This window comes from Bison bison, unplaced genomic scaffold (genome assembly GCF_000754665.1).
Source record: "Bison bison bison isolate TAMUID 2011002044 unplaced genomic scaffold, Bison_UMD1.0 scf7180017864492, whole genome shotgun sequence".
NCBI lineage: Eukaryota > Metazoa > Chordata > Mammalia > Artiodactyla > Bovidae > Bison > Bison bison.
In genome coordinates this window covers 6,709,468-6,725,178 of record NW_011495051.1, presented here as the reverse complement: position 1 = coordinate 6,725,178, position 15,711 = coordinate 6,709,468, and the positions used below count along the sequence as shown (strand labels likewise).

The 15,711-nt window shown below is 49.6% G+C and overlaps 1 protein-coding gene across 1 annotated transcript in view; it reads left to right on the top strand.

Annotated features, from left to right (window-relative positions):
* Nucleotides 1-15,711, top strand: part of LOC104979780 — a 33,481-nt gene that overhangs the window by 7,958 nt on the left and 9,812 nt on the right. The window contains exon 3 of the mRNA XM_010828301.1: nt 11,857-11,978. Coding sequence (XP_010826603.1) covers nt 11,964-11,978 — 15 coding nt within the window. The 5' untranslated portion in view covers nt 11,857-11,963. The remainder of the gene's footprint in view (nt 1-11,856; nt 11,979-15,711) is intronic.

The following is a 15,711-nucleotide window of genomic DNA, read 5'->3' as shown; positions in this document are numbered from 1 at the left end:
GTCAAGGCTGTATATTGTCACCCTGCTTATTTAACTTATATGCAGAGTACATCATGAGAAATGCTGGGCTGGAAGAAGCACAAGATGGAATCAAGATTGCTGGGAGAAATGTCAATAACCTCAGATATGCAGATGACACCACTCTAATGGCAGAAAGTGAAGAGGAACTAAAAAGCCTCTTGATGAAAGTGAAAAAGGAGAGTGAAAAAGTTGGCTTAAAGTTCAACATTCAGAAAACGAAGATCATGGCATCTGGTCCCATCACTTCATGGGAAATAAATGGGGAAACAGTGGAAACAGTGTCAGACTTTATGTTTTGGGGCTCCAAAATCACTGCAGATGGTGATTGCAGCCATGAAATTAAAAGACACTTACTCCTTGGAAGGAAAGTTATGACCAACCTAGATAGCATATTGAAAAGCAGAGACGTTACTTTGCCAACAAAGGTCCGTCTAGTCAAGGCTATGGTTTTTCCAGTGGTCATATGTGGATTTGAGAGTTGGACTGTGAAGAAAGCTGAGTGCCGAAGAATTGATGCTTTTGAACTGTGGTGTTGGAGAAGACTCTTGCAAGTCCCTTGGACTGCAAGGAGATCCAACCAGTCCATTCTAAAGGAGATCTGTCCTGGGTGTTCATTGGAAGGACTGATGCTGAAGGTGAAACTCCAATACTTTGGCCACCTCATGCGGAGGGTTGACTCATTGGAAAAGACCCTGATTCTGGGAGGGATTGGGGGTAGGAGGAGAAGGGGACGACAGAGGATGAGATGGCTGGATGGCATCACCGACTCAATGGGCATGAGTTTGAGTGAACTCCGGGAGTTGGTGATGGACAGGGAGGCCTGGCGTGCTGTGATTCATGGGGTCACAAAGAGTCGGACACGACTGAGCAACTGAACTGAACTGAACTGAAGTGAGGAAGATTCCACCACCAGGGGGCAGCACTTGTATGAACAAGCGCTGGCTGGCATCCACACAGATGCACATACAGATAAAGCAACAGACTGGTAGACACAAGGAAACCACAGGCCAATACCAAGCTCTCCCCCAAATACTGGAAGCAGATCTCCCCAGGTCCCAGGTGAGTCATGTAGAACCCATCCCACAGACATGGGCATTCACACAAATACATACAGAGGATCACAGAGATTTTAAAAACCACATAGATAATATTATTCAGCCATTTTTTAAAAAAAGGATATTTTGCCTGTTACAACAACATGGATAGACTTTAAAGGCATTATGCTAATGAAATAAATAAGTTCTCAACGCAAATGCTATATGATCTCATTTATATGTAGAACTTAAAAAAAAAAAAAAAAACGGTGACAACCAAACTCATAGAAAAAGAGATCAGATTTGTGGTTACTAGAGACAGGGAGTGGGGTGGGGAAATTGGATGAAGTTGGTCAAAAGGTTCCAACTTCCAGTTGTAAGATGAGTAAATCTTTGATGTAACGTATAACATGATGGCTACAGTTAACGTTGCTGTATGGTGTATTTGCTTCCCTGGTGGCTCAGTCAGTTAAGAATCCACCTGCAGTGCAGGAGATGCAAGAGATGTGGCTTTGATCCCTGGGTTGGCAAGATCCCCTGGAAAAGGAAATGGCTATCCACTCCAGTATTCTTGCCTGGGAAATCCCATGGACAGAGGAGCCTAGTGTGCTACAGTCCACGGGGTTCCAAGAGATGGACATGACTTAGCAACTAAACCAACCACCAACCAGGAGAGTAAATCCTACAAGTTCTCATCAGAACAACAACAACAAAAAACATATTTTTTCTTTTCTTGGTATCTATATGGGTTGATGACTTCTCTGGTGGCTCGGACATGACTCAGCAACTTCACTTTTTATGGGTTGATGGATGCTAACGAAATTTACTGCACTAATCATTTCACAATATATTAAGTCATTATGATGTAAACCTTAAACTTATACAGTGATGTCAGTCAACTATACCTCAATGAAACTAGGAGGAAACATTGATATAAACACCCCTATATACACACACCCCCATAGACAAGTTGACACTCAAGATTTAAAAACATGCTATGTGCTGACACACAAAAGGACTTTGTGTTCACACTCACTCAGTTGTGTCCAACTCTTTGTAATCCCAAGGACTGCAGCACACTAGGCTCCTCTGTCCATGGGATTTCCCAGGCAGGAATACCAGATTGGGTTGCTATTTCCTCCTCCAGGGGATCTTCTGGACCCAGGGATCAAACCCAGGTCTCTGCACCTCCTGCATTGCAGGCAGATTCTTTACCACTGCATCGCCTGGGAAGCTGTCACACAAATGCACTGTCAAAAGCATAGTGTGTGCATGCTCAGTGAGTTCAGTCGTGTCCAGCTCTTTGTGACCCCCTGGACTGTAGCCCACCAGGCTCCTCCGTCTATGGAATTCTCCAGGCAAGAATGCTGGAGTGGTATCCCATTCTCCAGGGGATCTTCCTGACCCAGGGATCAGACCCAGGTCTCCTGCATGGCAGGCAGATTCTTTAACATCTGAGCCACCAGGGAAGCCCTCAAAAGCAGAGACAATGACAAACACTCATACACAAACACTCAGACATTCACGCATACCCAAGCCCACCGACCTCAAGACCCAGTCTATACCTGTGTCCTGAGGACTCTCTCACTGCTCTCTTCGGCTCCTCCTGGGAATGTCTTGTATTAATACAGCCAGAGCAAGAGGCCTAGAGGGCAAGGGAGGTGTGGGGTAGTGCTAAGTGCTCGGCCTCCCCCAAGGCTGCAGTCCTGCCTCCCCCGTCTCCCGCCCCAGTCCCCAGCTGCCATCAGCTGATGTGTCTGGCAGCCCCTGCAGACAGTCTCCGCCCCTCTCGCTGGCAGCCCTGTCCTGGCAGGGCTTCCCAGCCGAGCGCCTTCTTCATCCTGCCGTTCACTCACACGCTCGCACGCACGGCCCCCATGGCCAGCTCGGCGCTCAACCACTCCTGGCCGGCTCTCTCCAAGTTCTGGCTGAAGCGGTGGGCCTTTAAGAGAGGTAAGGGGGCATGCAGTGAGTAGTGGGCACTGGCCACCCAGGCTCCCTGGACAGCCTGCTGCCCACCATTCCACTCCAAGCCTTTTCTCAGCTCAGGGTACAGACACTGCCTGAATCAGCCCCAGATGATCTCTGCTTCCCCAGGGCCCCCATGGAACATCACAGACTTGTGGGGTCCCTCTTGTCTCAGAGGAGATATCTCCCCAAGCTCTGCCAGGAGGTTGTCTCGGAAGGTAAATTTGAGGATGGACAATTCGCCCTAGACCTGGGGTAGCCTGGTGGCTTCCTGGGGGTTCCTGATGCTACTTGTTCCCCGGGTGGGTGCAGGACAGAGGCTCAGAGAGGCAGCAAGAGGAAGGTCTGAGACATCCAGAGATTCAAGTAGACATGCCCTGGAATATGCACACACATACACATTGGCTGGTAGCACTCCCCCACACCGGGTCCCAGGACCTCAGTTTACCTCTGGGAGCTGGATAGACTCTTGTATCATATCCCCCCAAGGTCTGGGTGAATTGCTTTTGCAAAAAGGCACTTCTTAAATCTCAGCAAGAGTTTAGTCCTGGAAGATAGCCAGATAGTGTCCAAGGCCACGGGGCACAGGGGGATTGTGTGATAGGAACTCCCCCTACCCCTTGCCTAAGCTGGGTACTTGTTAGTGAGTGAGTTTCTGTGCAGGAGACGAACCATGGAGAAGACCCATTCGCTTCTTCATGACATACGCTCTGGTTGAGGACCTGTAGTATGCCAGGCACTCTGCTGGAGGAGATAGGGCTAGCAGGGGACCTGGAGGCTGGGGCTGGGGAGGGAGAGGGTGGCCTGGGGACTGGGATGCAAAAGAAGAACAGTCATAGTGGTAGAAATTGCTGCCAGCTGTTGAGCCCTTGTGAAGCCGGACTCAGAAAGGAGGCGTGATGAACTCAAGGTCACACAGCAAGTATATACTGAAAGACCCATGCTTTGAAACCCATTCTGTTCCAAGGCCACCTCTGGAGTGTGTTCTGGGCAGTGAAGGAAGCTACCAGTGTGAGTGGGGAGGGGGGGCTTGCAGAGAGTGTTTAAATCCACCAGTGGATGGCTATGCTAGAGAATTAGGATATCAGCCATGGATCACGAAGATGTCCACATCCTTATGAAGGTCTAGCCACTCCTGGCCACCCAGCCCACCCTGTCTCCCCACCCCAGGCAGGTTGAAGCTATGATTTATAGGCTGGCAGGTGGGGGAGTGAGCTGTGGGAACCAGTGGCAACTCTTAAACCCTTTTATGGCCAGGGCTGCAGGGGTTGCTGGTGTAAGAGGCTGCCTAGAACCTGAATCCAAGCTGCTAGGCGGCTCCTTAGAGAGAAGCTTGGGGGTGCGGCACAGAGAGGGGCTCCCTAACCGTGTCCTTCCCGTCTCTAGCCTTTCTGCGCCCTCCTCTTACGCTCTGTAACTGGCTGTCTGGGCACCAGACAGGGCCTCCTGGGAAAATAATGGAGTAGATGTGGGGAGCCAGACAAGGCTAGGGAAGGGGGGTTGGGATTTGCAGCAGGGCAGAGCCCCACTGGCCCTTTCCCTCGGTTGCTCAGTTACTCATTTTGGCCACACTTTTTCCACTCTTTCCCTAGTATATGATAAGCATGTATATCATGAGTACATTCTGTGTCTCAACTTGGTTTCCTTCTTGCCTGGCTTCTCTGCCACAGTCCTGCCTCCTTCCATCTAGAGCTCTCCCCACCCTCATCCCCTAGGAATACCATCTCCAGAATGCAGAGCAATCACTGCCACTGGACACTGCCACACGACTTATCCCAACTATCCGTCCTTTCATCCATCCATGCATCCATCTAACCATCCACTTTTTTATCCATCCAACCAGTCAGGTAGCCAACTATCCATTCATGCCTCCATGTATCCATGTTTTCATCCATGCATCCATCTAACCATCTACCCATTCATCTACTCAACAGAGAGACAGCCAACTATCTATCCATGCATCCTTGGATCTATGCATCCATCCACCTATCCATCCAAAGACCCATCCAACTAGTTATCCATCTAAACGTCTACTCATTCATCCATCCAACCAGCCAGCCAGTCAACCATCCACCTATGCGTCTACACATTCTTCCCTCCCTCTAACCACCCATTAATCCATGTAGGTAACCATCCACCCATCTAAACATCCATTCATCCAACCGTATAGCCAGACAACTTTCCCTTCAGCCAGCCAGCCAACGAACTAGCCAGCTATCCAACAACCATCTATCCAACAATTCATCCAATTCATCCATCCACCCTTCCATCCAATCATTTATCCACCCATCTATCCATTCATCAGCTCACCACAGAATAGCTCTGTGGTTAGGAGCCCTTGCTTTGGAATAAGAAATACCTGGCTTCCCATCTCAGCTCTGCCTCTTGACAGCCTGGTATGACCTTGGACAAGTCAGTACACCTCTCTGAGCCTCAGTTTCTCCTTCCATAATGTGGGGACTCAGAGGGTTGTTGTTAAGATAGAAGAATGGAAAGAACATGACAGGCTTAGCATGAAGCAAGACATATTGGAACTGATCAAGAGACTTGGGGGATGTAAAAGTGGGTTGGATACAGAACTTGCCCCCATGGACCTTGGAGTGGGAGTCAGAAAACCTTTTCTGTAAAGGGCCAGGGAGTAATACCTCCAGCTTTGCAGGTGATATGGTCTCTGATGCAACTATTGGACACTGTCATTGTAGCATGATGACAGCCACAGACAGCAAGGCACATGAATGGGTGTGGCTGTGTGCTACTAAAATTTTATTTACAAAATCAGGTGTTGAGCCAGAATTGGCCTGTGAAACTCCTGGTCTAGAAGGGAACAAGTAGTCCAATTAAAGTACATCCAGAAGCAGAAAAGGGGTGCGTGCATGCATGCTTAGTCCCTCAGTCATGTCTGACTCTTTGCAGCTTCATGAACTGTAGCCCACCAGGCTCCTCTGTCCATGGGATTCTCCAGGCTAGAATCCTGGAGTGGGTTGCCATGCCCTCCTCTAGGTGATCTTCCTAACCCAGGGATTGAACTCGAGTCTCTTATGTCTCGTGCATTGGCCCAGGGGTTCTTAGCCACTAGCAAACCAATCCAAAGTTTTCTGGCTAAGACCATCTACAGAGGATCAGAGGGACCCCTTGGTTGCCAGGCAGAAGAGTGGGAAAGAGTGGTGGGAACTGCACAGAGGTGCACAGGAGAATGGTGAGTTAGGAGCTCAGGCATTTGGGGGGAGTTGAGCGGGTAGACTGCAAAGTGCTCAAATGTCCTTGTAAGGGGACTGGTGTCTACGGGGTGGGGACCAGACGAAGGAGGGTGACTCTGAAATGTCATGCCAAGAAGACACATCTTCTTCTACTGGGATGGAAGAAGCCAACTATTGTTGGCAATGGTTTGTACAGGAAAATCCCAATGAGAGTTGCGATTGTAGGGACTTCCCTGATGGTCCAATGGTTAAGGACTCCGTACTCTCAATGCCAAGGGCATGAGTTTGATCCCTGCTTGGGGAACTAGGATCCTGCATGCCTGGATAGCATGACCAAAAAGAAAACAACTTGTGGTTGTGTAGAGAGAGCACTGTTGTGTTTAGTCACTAAGTTGTATGCGACTTTTTGCGACCCCGTGGACTGTAGCCACTAGGCTCTTCTGTCCATGGAATTCTCCAGGCAAGAATACTGGAGTGGGTTGCCATTCCCTTCTCCAGGGGATCTTCCTGACCCAGGGATTGGACCCAGGTCTCCTGAATTGGCAGGCAGATTCTTTAATGCTGAGCCATCTGGGAAACCCAGATAGAGCATAATGGAGGCTGATATTAAGATCATATCAAAGGCAAAACCAAAGAAGGACGGAGGGACTGCCCTGGTGGTTTAGAGGTTAGGACTGTGCTCCCAGTGAAGGGGCTCTGGGTTCAATCCCTGGTCAGGAAACTAGATCCTACTTGCTGCACCTGAGAGTTTGCATGCCACAACTAAGACCTGGCACAGCCAAATAAGTAAATAAAGCTAAAGAAATGGAAATTTTTTTAAAAAAGAGGGGTGGGGAATTGACAGGGCTTGGTGTCCTGAGGGGTTGGGAGGAGGCGAGGCTCGAGTTCGGGTTTCTGGTGGGGGTCACTGGGGAGACACTACAGTCACACTGATACATAGACCCCGAAGGAGAAAGGAAGACAAGGAGTTTGGTCTTAACAGCTTGAGGTTGGAGTGCAGGTGGGAAGATCAGGCAGTGGTGACCAGAGGCCACTGAAGACAAAGACTGGAGCTTGAGAGAATCTGTCACCAGAACCAAGCTCAGAGTGTGACTTCAGAGTCAGGGCTCAGTGTGTGCCTGGGGTCAGTGTTTAGTGTGTGATGAGGATTGGGGTACAGCTTGAAGCTCTAGGATGGGAACTCAGTCCATGACTCTAGTACTGGGACTCAGTCTATGACACCACAATCAGGGCTTAGAGTACGACGCCAGGACCGAGGTTCAGTCGATGACACTGGGACAGGGATTCAGTCTGTGACCCAAAGATTGAGGCTCAGCATGTGATGCAGAGATCAGAATGGACTCTGTCTTCAGGGTCAGGCTCAGCCTGTTCCTGGGTCAGAAATGACGTGAAGTGACAGTTGCTTCAGTCGTGTCCAACTCTTTGTGACCCCGTGAACTATAGCCTGCCAGGCTCCTCTGTCCATGGGATTCTCCAGGCAAGAGTAGTTACTGAGTGGGTTGCCATGCCCTCCTCCAGAGATGGAACCCACATCTCTTACATCTTCTGCATTGGCAGGCAGATTCTTTACCATCTAAGCCACCAGGGAAGCCACACATTCCTGGGTCAGAAGCATCCATCCAAAGAATCAACTTTTACCTTCAGCCTTTGGGTCCCAGACCTGCAGGGTCACAGATGCAAGGATGAGGTTCAAGCCTCTGTGAAGCCCCCATCCAGGAAAGCAGGCACACCCAGCAGCCTGTCCTGAGGCCCCCTGGGATCTTGGCCAAGGGATGGAACTGCCTCTCAGGGAGTCTCTCCCTCTTTTTTCAAGCTGCCATCAGCCTCCAGGACTCACCCCCACATCTGGCTTTTCTCGTCCTTCACAGCCTGCTTGTTTTATTCCAACATCTCCCCGAGTCATAGAAGCTGCCTTGTGGGAGATGCAGGGCTGAATGAGGGCAGCCGAACAGAGGCCCTAACCCAGCTTGGGATAGTAGCTAGGAGAGCAGCGGTGGTTTCTAGAATATACCGTGATGGGAATCCCCAGCTTCCCAGTGGTTAGGACTCGGTGCTTTGACTTTCACTGCTGGGGGCCAGGTTCATTCCCTAGTTGGGAATCATGATCCCACAAGCCTTGTGGCATGGTCAAAAAAAAAAAAAATAGGAGTGTTGTGAATGATTACCACAATCAATTTTAGAAGGTTTTCATCACCCCCAAAAGAAATCTGAATCCTTTATTCATCACTCCAAAGTTCCCCATTTCTCCCCAGCCTTGCATGCTAAGTCGCTTCAGTTGTGTCTGACTCTGCAATCCCATGGACTGTAGCCCGCCAGGCTCCTCTGTCCATGGGATTTCCCAGGCAAGAATACTGGAGTGGGTTGCCATCCCCTTCTCCAGGGCATCTTCCTGACCCAGGGATCGAACCCGTGTCTCCTGCATTGGCAGGTGGGTTCTTTACCACTAGTACCACCTGGGAAGCCTCTCCCCAGCCTTGCTGCTACTGCTGCTAAGTCGCTTCAGTCGTGTCCGACTCTGTGCAACCCCACAGACAGCAGCCCACCAGGCTCCTCTGTCCCTGGGATTCTCCAGGCAAGAATACTGGAGTGGGTTGCCATTTCCTTCTCCAATGCATGAAAGTGAAAAGTGAAAGTAAAGTCGCTCAGTCGTGCCCAACTCTTAGTGACCCCATGGACTGCAGCCCACCAGGCTCCTCCGCTCATGGGATTTTCCAGGTAAGAGTACTGGAGTAGGGTGCCATTGCCTTCTCCGTCCCCAGCCTTAGACAACAACTAATCTACTTTTTGCCCCTATAGATACACCTGTTCTGGACATTTCATATAAATGAAATCCACTAACATGGGATATTTTGTGAACTGACTTCTGCAACGTCACATGATATCTGTCTTCGAGGTTCATTCATGGTATAATAGGTTTCAAAACACCATTTCCTTTTGTATTCTTCTTTTGTTTATTTGTTTGTTTGTGGGATCTTAGTTCCCTGCCCAGGGGCTTAGTTCCCTAACCTCGGCAGTTAAAGCACTGAGTTCTAACCATTGGACCTCCAGGGAATTCCCAGAACTCCCCCCCCCCCCTTTCTTATTATGACTGAATAACATTCCATTGTATGGATGGACCACATTTCGTGTATCTATTCATCTGTTTATGAACATTTGGATTGTTTCCACAATTTTTTTTTTTTTTGGTCGCCCTGGATTTTTGTTGCTGCTCAAAGGCTTTCTCCAGTTGCAGCAAGTGGGGCTACTCTCTAGCTGCGGTGCACGGGTGTCTCATGGCAGCGGCTTCTCTTGCTGTGGATCACAGGCTGTAGGGTGTGTGGGCTCCAGTAGTTCTGCATCTCATGGGCTTAGTTGCCCTGCAGGGTGTGGGATCTTCCCAGACCTGGGACCAAGCCCGTGTCCCCTGCATTGGCAGGCAGATTCTTAACCACTAGACCACATAGGAGGTCCTTAAGTTTTTATTTATATATTTATTTATTTATTGTTTATTGAAGGATAATTGCTTTACAGAATTTTGCTGTTTTCTGTCAAACCTCAACATGAGTCAGCCACAGGTATACATATAGCCCCTCCCTTTGAATCTCCCTCCCATCTCCCTCCCCATCCCACCCCTCTAGGTTGATACAGAGCCCCTGTTTGAGCTTCCTGAGCCATAGTATGCTTAAGTTTTCGAAGAACTGCCAAAATGTTTTCCAAACTCCTTAAGTTTTTCACACCCATGTAATAGCTTTTCATTCATCTATTTATGGAATGTGTTTATTCCTGTCTTGGCTGTTTTCTGCTGTTCTTGCTACTTCCCAGTAATTTTGCATTCATAATTTCATACTCTTTTTCTTAAAAAAAAAATAGCCCTCCAAATTATACAAGTGTCATGCCCCCAAAAACGTAGGGCAGTGTTGGTATATACACAGCTGGGAGGAGAAGGAAGGTAAGTGGCTACAGACAGCTCATCCTACTTTGGGATAGAAAAAGACAGCATCATCTCTTCTCATCTGCTGGCCATGGTGGTTATAGGTGGAGTGGCCACAAAGTGGCCACCCCACTGGTACCCTTTGGAGGGCAAAAGCATGGTACTGTGGGAGGTTTTGTTTTCTTTATTTCTTTGGCTATGCCGGGTCTTAGTTGTGGCACACAGAATCTTTTAATTGTGGCATGTGGGATCTAGTTCCCAACCAGGGATCAAACCCAGGTTCCCTGCACTGAGAGCATGGAGTCCTAGTCCCTGGACCACCAGGGAAGTCCCATAATGTTCATCATTACTTGACTCAGCAGCATAAACCAGGACTGTGTCCAGCAAGCCAGGAGATGGGATCACCCAGCCACAGAGGACCTGAGCTAAGGAATGAAGGAGGCCCTAACTGGCACTGCCCAAGGACCCCACCATCCCACTCCCCACCCCAGCCCAGCCCCTCGGGGCTCTTACTGGCTCTTACCGCAAACGTGCTGGTCCGTCTCTCCAAGTACCACCTCCACTGGTCTCTCCTTACCTCCACCTTCACCCAGCTCCTCCAGTGTCACCTCCACGCACACTTCTCTTAGCTCCCCAGTTTCAACAGGACCTGGGATGTCATGGCAGGGGGCGTGGAGGCATGAAAGGAGGCCAGGGGTCAAGATAATGCGGTGCAATGAAGTGCAGGGCAATGCCCAGGACAGAGGCACCATGGGAGGAGGGTGGATGGACATTTCTGCAGTGAGTAGGATGAGGTCTTCAGGCAGGTGGCCCTGGAACAGGAACGGGGTGCTCTTAGGCAGTGGGTCCCGCCTAAGGGGCAGAGACAAGGCGCAGAGGAGGATCCTGGTGGACATCGGTGGCTGAGCCAAGACATTCGACCTTTTTCCTCCAGGTGGTGGGGCACCTCCATGGGGATTCGAATAGGGAGGCACGATATGCTCTAGAAGCCGTGCAAGGGGCAGAGGGAGGGAGATGGGACACCTGTGTCTCCCTCAGCAAAAGGCTCAGTCCAGGACTTCCCTGGTGGTCCAATGGTTAAGAATCTATCTGCCAATGCAGGGGACGTGGGTTCAATCCCTGGTTTGGGAAGATCCCATATGCTGTGGGGTGATTAAGCCCATGTGCCACAACTACTAAAGCCCGAGCTGTAAGGCCCTCGAGCCACAACTGCTGAGCTTGTGGCCTGCAACTACTGAAGCCCATATGTACTAGAGCCTCACACCGCAACCAGTGAGCCCCTGAGCTGCAACTGCTGAAGCCCACGTGCCTAGAGCCTGTTGCCCACAACAAGAGAAGCTACTGCAATGAGAAGCCTGACCACTGCAACAAAGAGAAGCCCCTGCTCACTGCAACTAGAGAAAGCCTACATGTGGCAACAAAGACTCAGTGCAACCAAAAATAATAATAAATAAAAAAATTTTTTAAATAATGCACTGGGAAGAATTCTGAGGGGGCCATGGCTCAGGAGGAAAGAGCCGTGTGCCTGAACAGAAATGTCTGCTCCAGGCTCAGGATGAGTGATGGGGAGTGGTGGCATGTATGTTGGCTTACAGATCATCGGTACCATCCTCCCCTGCAACCCCATTTTACAGATGAGAAAACTGAGGCCCAGATGCAGCATTTGGGGCCCAGCTCTTCAGGCATCACAGCTCAGGTCTAACACCTTGTCCCTCCTTTCCCACAGGCTCTGAGCCCAAGCCATGTGTCCAGCCCTTTGACTCTGGAGCTGCAGATTCAGCCACCAAGAGCAGCGGTGGACCCTGGAGGCCTGAGGACCCAGACTTCTCCACTATGGAGGATGAGCAGGCAGGTGTCCAACTGCTGAGATGGGCAGGAGTTGATGACTCCAGAGGAGCAAGTACACTTTGTTTAGCACCTGGGTTTTACCAGGCACTTGTGTGCAATATTTCAGGGAATTATTAAAACATAGCAGAGTGGTTATTATGCCATTCCACAGGTGAGGAAATGAATCCTTTATGGAACAAGAAGAGGGAGCACGGGATGAGTAGAGTGGAGGGATGATGGCTGGAAGGAGGAAAGGAAGGAAGGATAGACAGAAGACATGGATGATGGATGGATGGATGGAAGGACATTTTGACAGAAGAGATGGATGGATGGACAGATGGATAGATGGGTGGGTGGATGGATGGAAGGACTGACAGAAGAGATGGATGGATGGATAGAAGAATCAAGGGAAGAAAGGAAGAGAGGGAGGAGGGAAGGGTGGCTAAATGGGTGCATGGGTGGGTAGATGGATCAATGAAGAAGGAAGGAAAAGCTCCCATGAGGAGCTCTGAGCTAGAACATCCCTGCAGAGTCATCCCAAATTAGGCTGAAATGACCAAGCCATTGCATCCCCACACCAATAAGTCATGGCCTGTGGACTGCCCAGGAAGGGATATGACTTCCTGGGAGGAGGCTGACAGCTGACAGCCGTCTGCTGATAGCCACCCACCCCTTAGCATCTGGGGCAACACATCCTCACCAAAGGGGGAATCTGGGTGGCATTTTGGACCACCCACCACACTAAGGAAAGAGGCTTCGTTATAGTCAAACCATATACAGGGAATTCTGTGTATCTGCTGGTATTGTTTTTTAAATTTTATTGATTGATTGATCAAGGCAGTGCTAAATTTTCATTGCTGCGTGTGGGCTTTCTCTAGTTGCAGTGACTGGGGGCTGCCCTCCAGTTGTGATGCACAGACTTCTCATTGCTTCCCTGCTGCAGAACATGAGCCCTAGAGTGCTCCAGCTTCAGTAGTTGTGGCTCACAGCCTTAGCTTACCCACAGCAGGCGGAATCTTCCCTGGACCAGGGATGGAACCTGTGTCCCCTGCTTTCGCAGGCAGACTCTTAACCACTGGACCACCAGGGAAGTCCACCCCTTATTTTGGAGAAGAGCACACTGGGGTCCAAGAGGGAGAGAATTTGCCTCGGTGTTGGGAAGAGTCCAGAGTAAATGAAGAGAGACCTGAGACTCAGGCTTAGCCCTAGAGCCTTCCAGGGCTCTGTATATATTGGAATAGGGACCGTGGGCAGCAGGCAGTTGGGCAGCTAGGATGGTGATGGAGAGACCACGCATCTGGGGAAGCAGGGAGCCCTGGGTGTGCTCGCTGAGCACCTACCACCTCCAAAGAAGCCCTGCCACCCACATCCTCATCCTCATCTTGTTGGCCACCAGAGCTGGAGGCAGCAGATGGCGATGTCCCTGCCCCTTCTGTCCAAAAGCCCTGTATAGCATCAGACCTGTACAGCTCTCAGTGCTATCCACGTCTGTCCCTGCCTTTCCGCTGCCCTGGTGGAGGAGACCATAGTTGCTCACCCAGGTGATCTGCACAGGCATCTTCGCTGCTTCAAGCCCATCTGGGCTCTGCATCTTGCGTCATCTCTCTGAAGGGGAATCACCACCTCCTCTCCCCCAGCCTCCCTACCACTACTGTTGGGAACTTAGAGATTAAATCCTTCCTTGGGCTCCCAGGCCTGCTGATACAGCTCCATCCCCCCTACCCCAACACACACACACACACACACACACACACACCTCCAGCCAAAAGGAAATCTTGCCAATCCTGCAGGCTTCTGAACATCCTGCTCTCTTAATGCCTGGAATGCCCTCACCCAGAGCCTCCGCCTAGCTAACTCCTACTCATTGCTCAGGGTGTCCCTCATTGTCACTTCCTCCAGGAAGCCCTCCCGATTTCTTCCTTCCTTCTTCTTTTTTTACATTTAGTAGGAGTTCTCATTGAAATATGCATGCATTTTAATGAAAAGTATGTATCAGATCAGATCAGTCGCTCAGTCGTGTCCGACTCTTTGCCACCCCATGAATTGCAGCACGCCAGGCCTCCCTGTCCATCATCAACTCCCAGAGTTCACCCAGACTCACGTCCATCGAGTCAGTGATGCCATCCAGCCATCTCATCCTCTGGCGTCCCCTTCTCCTCCTGCCCCCAATCCCTCCCAGCATCAGAGTCTTTTCCAATGAGTCAACTCTTCGCATGAGGTGGCCAAAGTACTGGAGTTTCAGCTTTAGCATCATTCCTTCCAAAGAACACCCAGGGCTGATCTCCTTCAGAATGGACTGGTTGGATTTCCTTGCAGTTCAAGGGACTCTCAAGAGTCTTCTCCAACACCACAGTTCAAAAGTATCAATTCTTCGGCACTCAGCCTTCTTCACAGTCCACCTCTCGCATCCATACATGACCACAGGAAAAACCATAGCCTTGACTAGACGAACCTTTGTTGGCAAAGTAATGTCTCTGCTTTTGAATATGCTATCTAGGTTGGTCATAACTTTCCTTCCAAGGAGTAAGCGTCTTTTAATTTCATGGCTGCAGTCACCATCTGCAGTGATACAGGTAGAGTGAGTGAAGTAGCTCAGTCGTGTCCGACTCTTTGCTACCCCATGGACTGTAGCCTACAAGGCTCCTCTTTACTGGAGTGGATACACAGGTAAGATATAGATTATTTTAAAATATATGCAATTGGCTATATATATTGACCTATATAGCCAGTTCAAGAAATCACTTACCTGTCACATAGACACTATGTGATTGGAAATACAGTTTGGGGGCTTAATTTTGGTTATGGAAGCTGTCTAAAGATGGTCTAACCTGTCCTAATTGAGTTATCCTTAGTAGATTTTGCACACCAGTGATTACCCCAGTGGTTTGTCCATTTTAAAAGAGGGATTTTTTGTATGATCTGGCTTAGAATAAATCTAATTTTTCAAACTTAAAAAAATTAAGTTTTAAAAAATAATAACAAAAAAGGGATTTCCTAAGTAGAACTCCAGTCCAGAATTCTTGTCCCTCCAGAGTCAACTGTCCCCTCCTGTTCTTTCTAGCCCACTTTCTACTTTCTAGAACATTCACTCATACTTGATTGTCATTGCAGGGTTTAATCATTGGTCTACTCCAATTAGCTCCATCTGGCAGGGCCCCAGAGGAAGATCCCTGATTCCTGAAGTATTAAAAACAACCACCATAATATGGGCTTGGCCAAAAAGTGTGCTCAGGTTTTTCCGTAAGATGTTATAGAAAAACCCAAATGAGCTTTTTGGCCAACCCCATATCTGCTTCCACTGATCAAGGGCTTGCTGATAAGTCACTTCAGTCATGTCTGACTCTGTGCGACCCCATAGATGGCAGCCCACTAGGCTCCTCCGTCCCTGGGATTCTCCAGGCAAGAACACTGGAGTGGGTTGCCATTTCCTTCCCCAATGCATGAAAGTGAAAAGTGAAAGTGAAGTCACTCAGTCGTGTCTGACTCCTAGTGACCCCATGGACTGCAGCCCACCAGGCTCCTCCGTCCATGGGATTTTCCAGGCAAGAGTACTGGAGTCAGGTGCCATTGCCTTCTCCGGATCAAGGGCTTACAAGATGTAAATATCATCTCATTTCACCTGCCCAGCAATCCTACAAAAAGGCAACATAAGGTTTCCCTGGGTGGCTCAGTGGTGAAGAATCCGCCTGCCAATGCAGGAGACAAGGGTTTGATCCCTGGTCTGGGAGGATTCCACAGGCTGCGGAGCAACTGG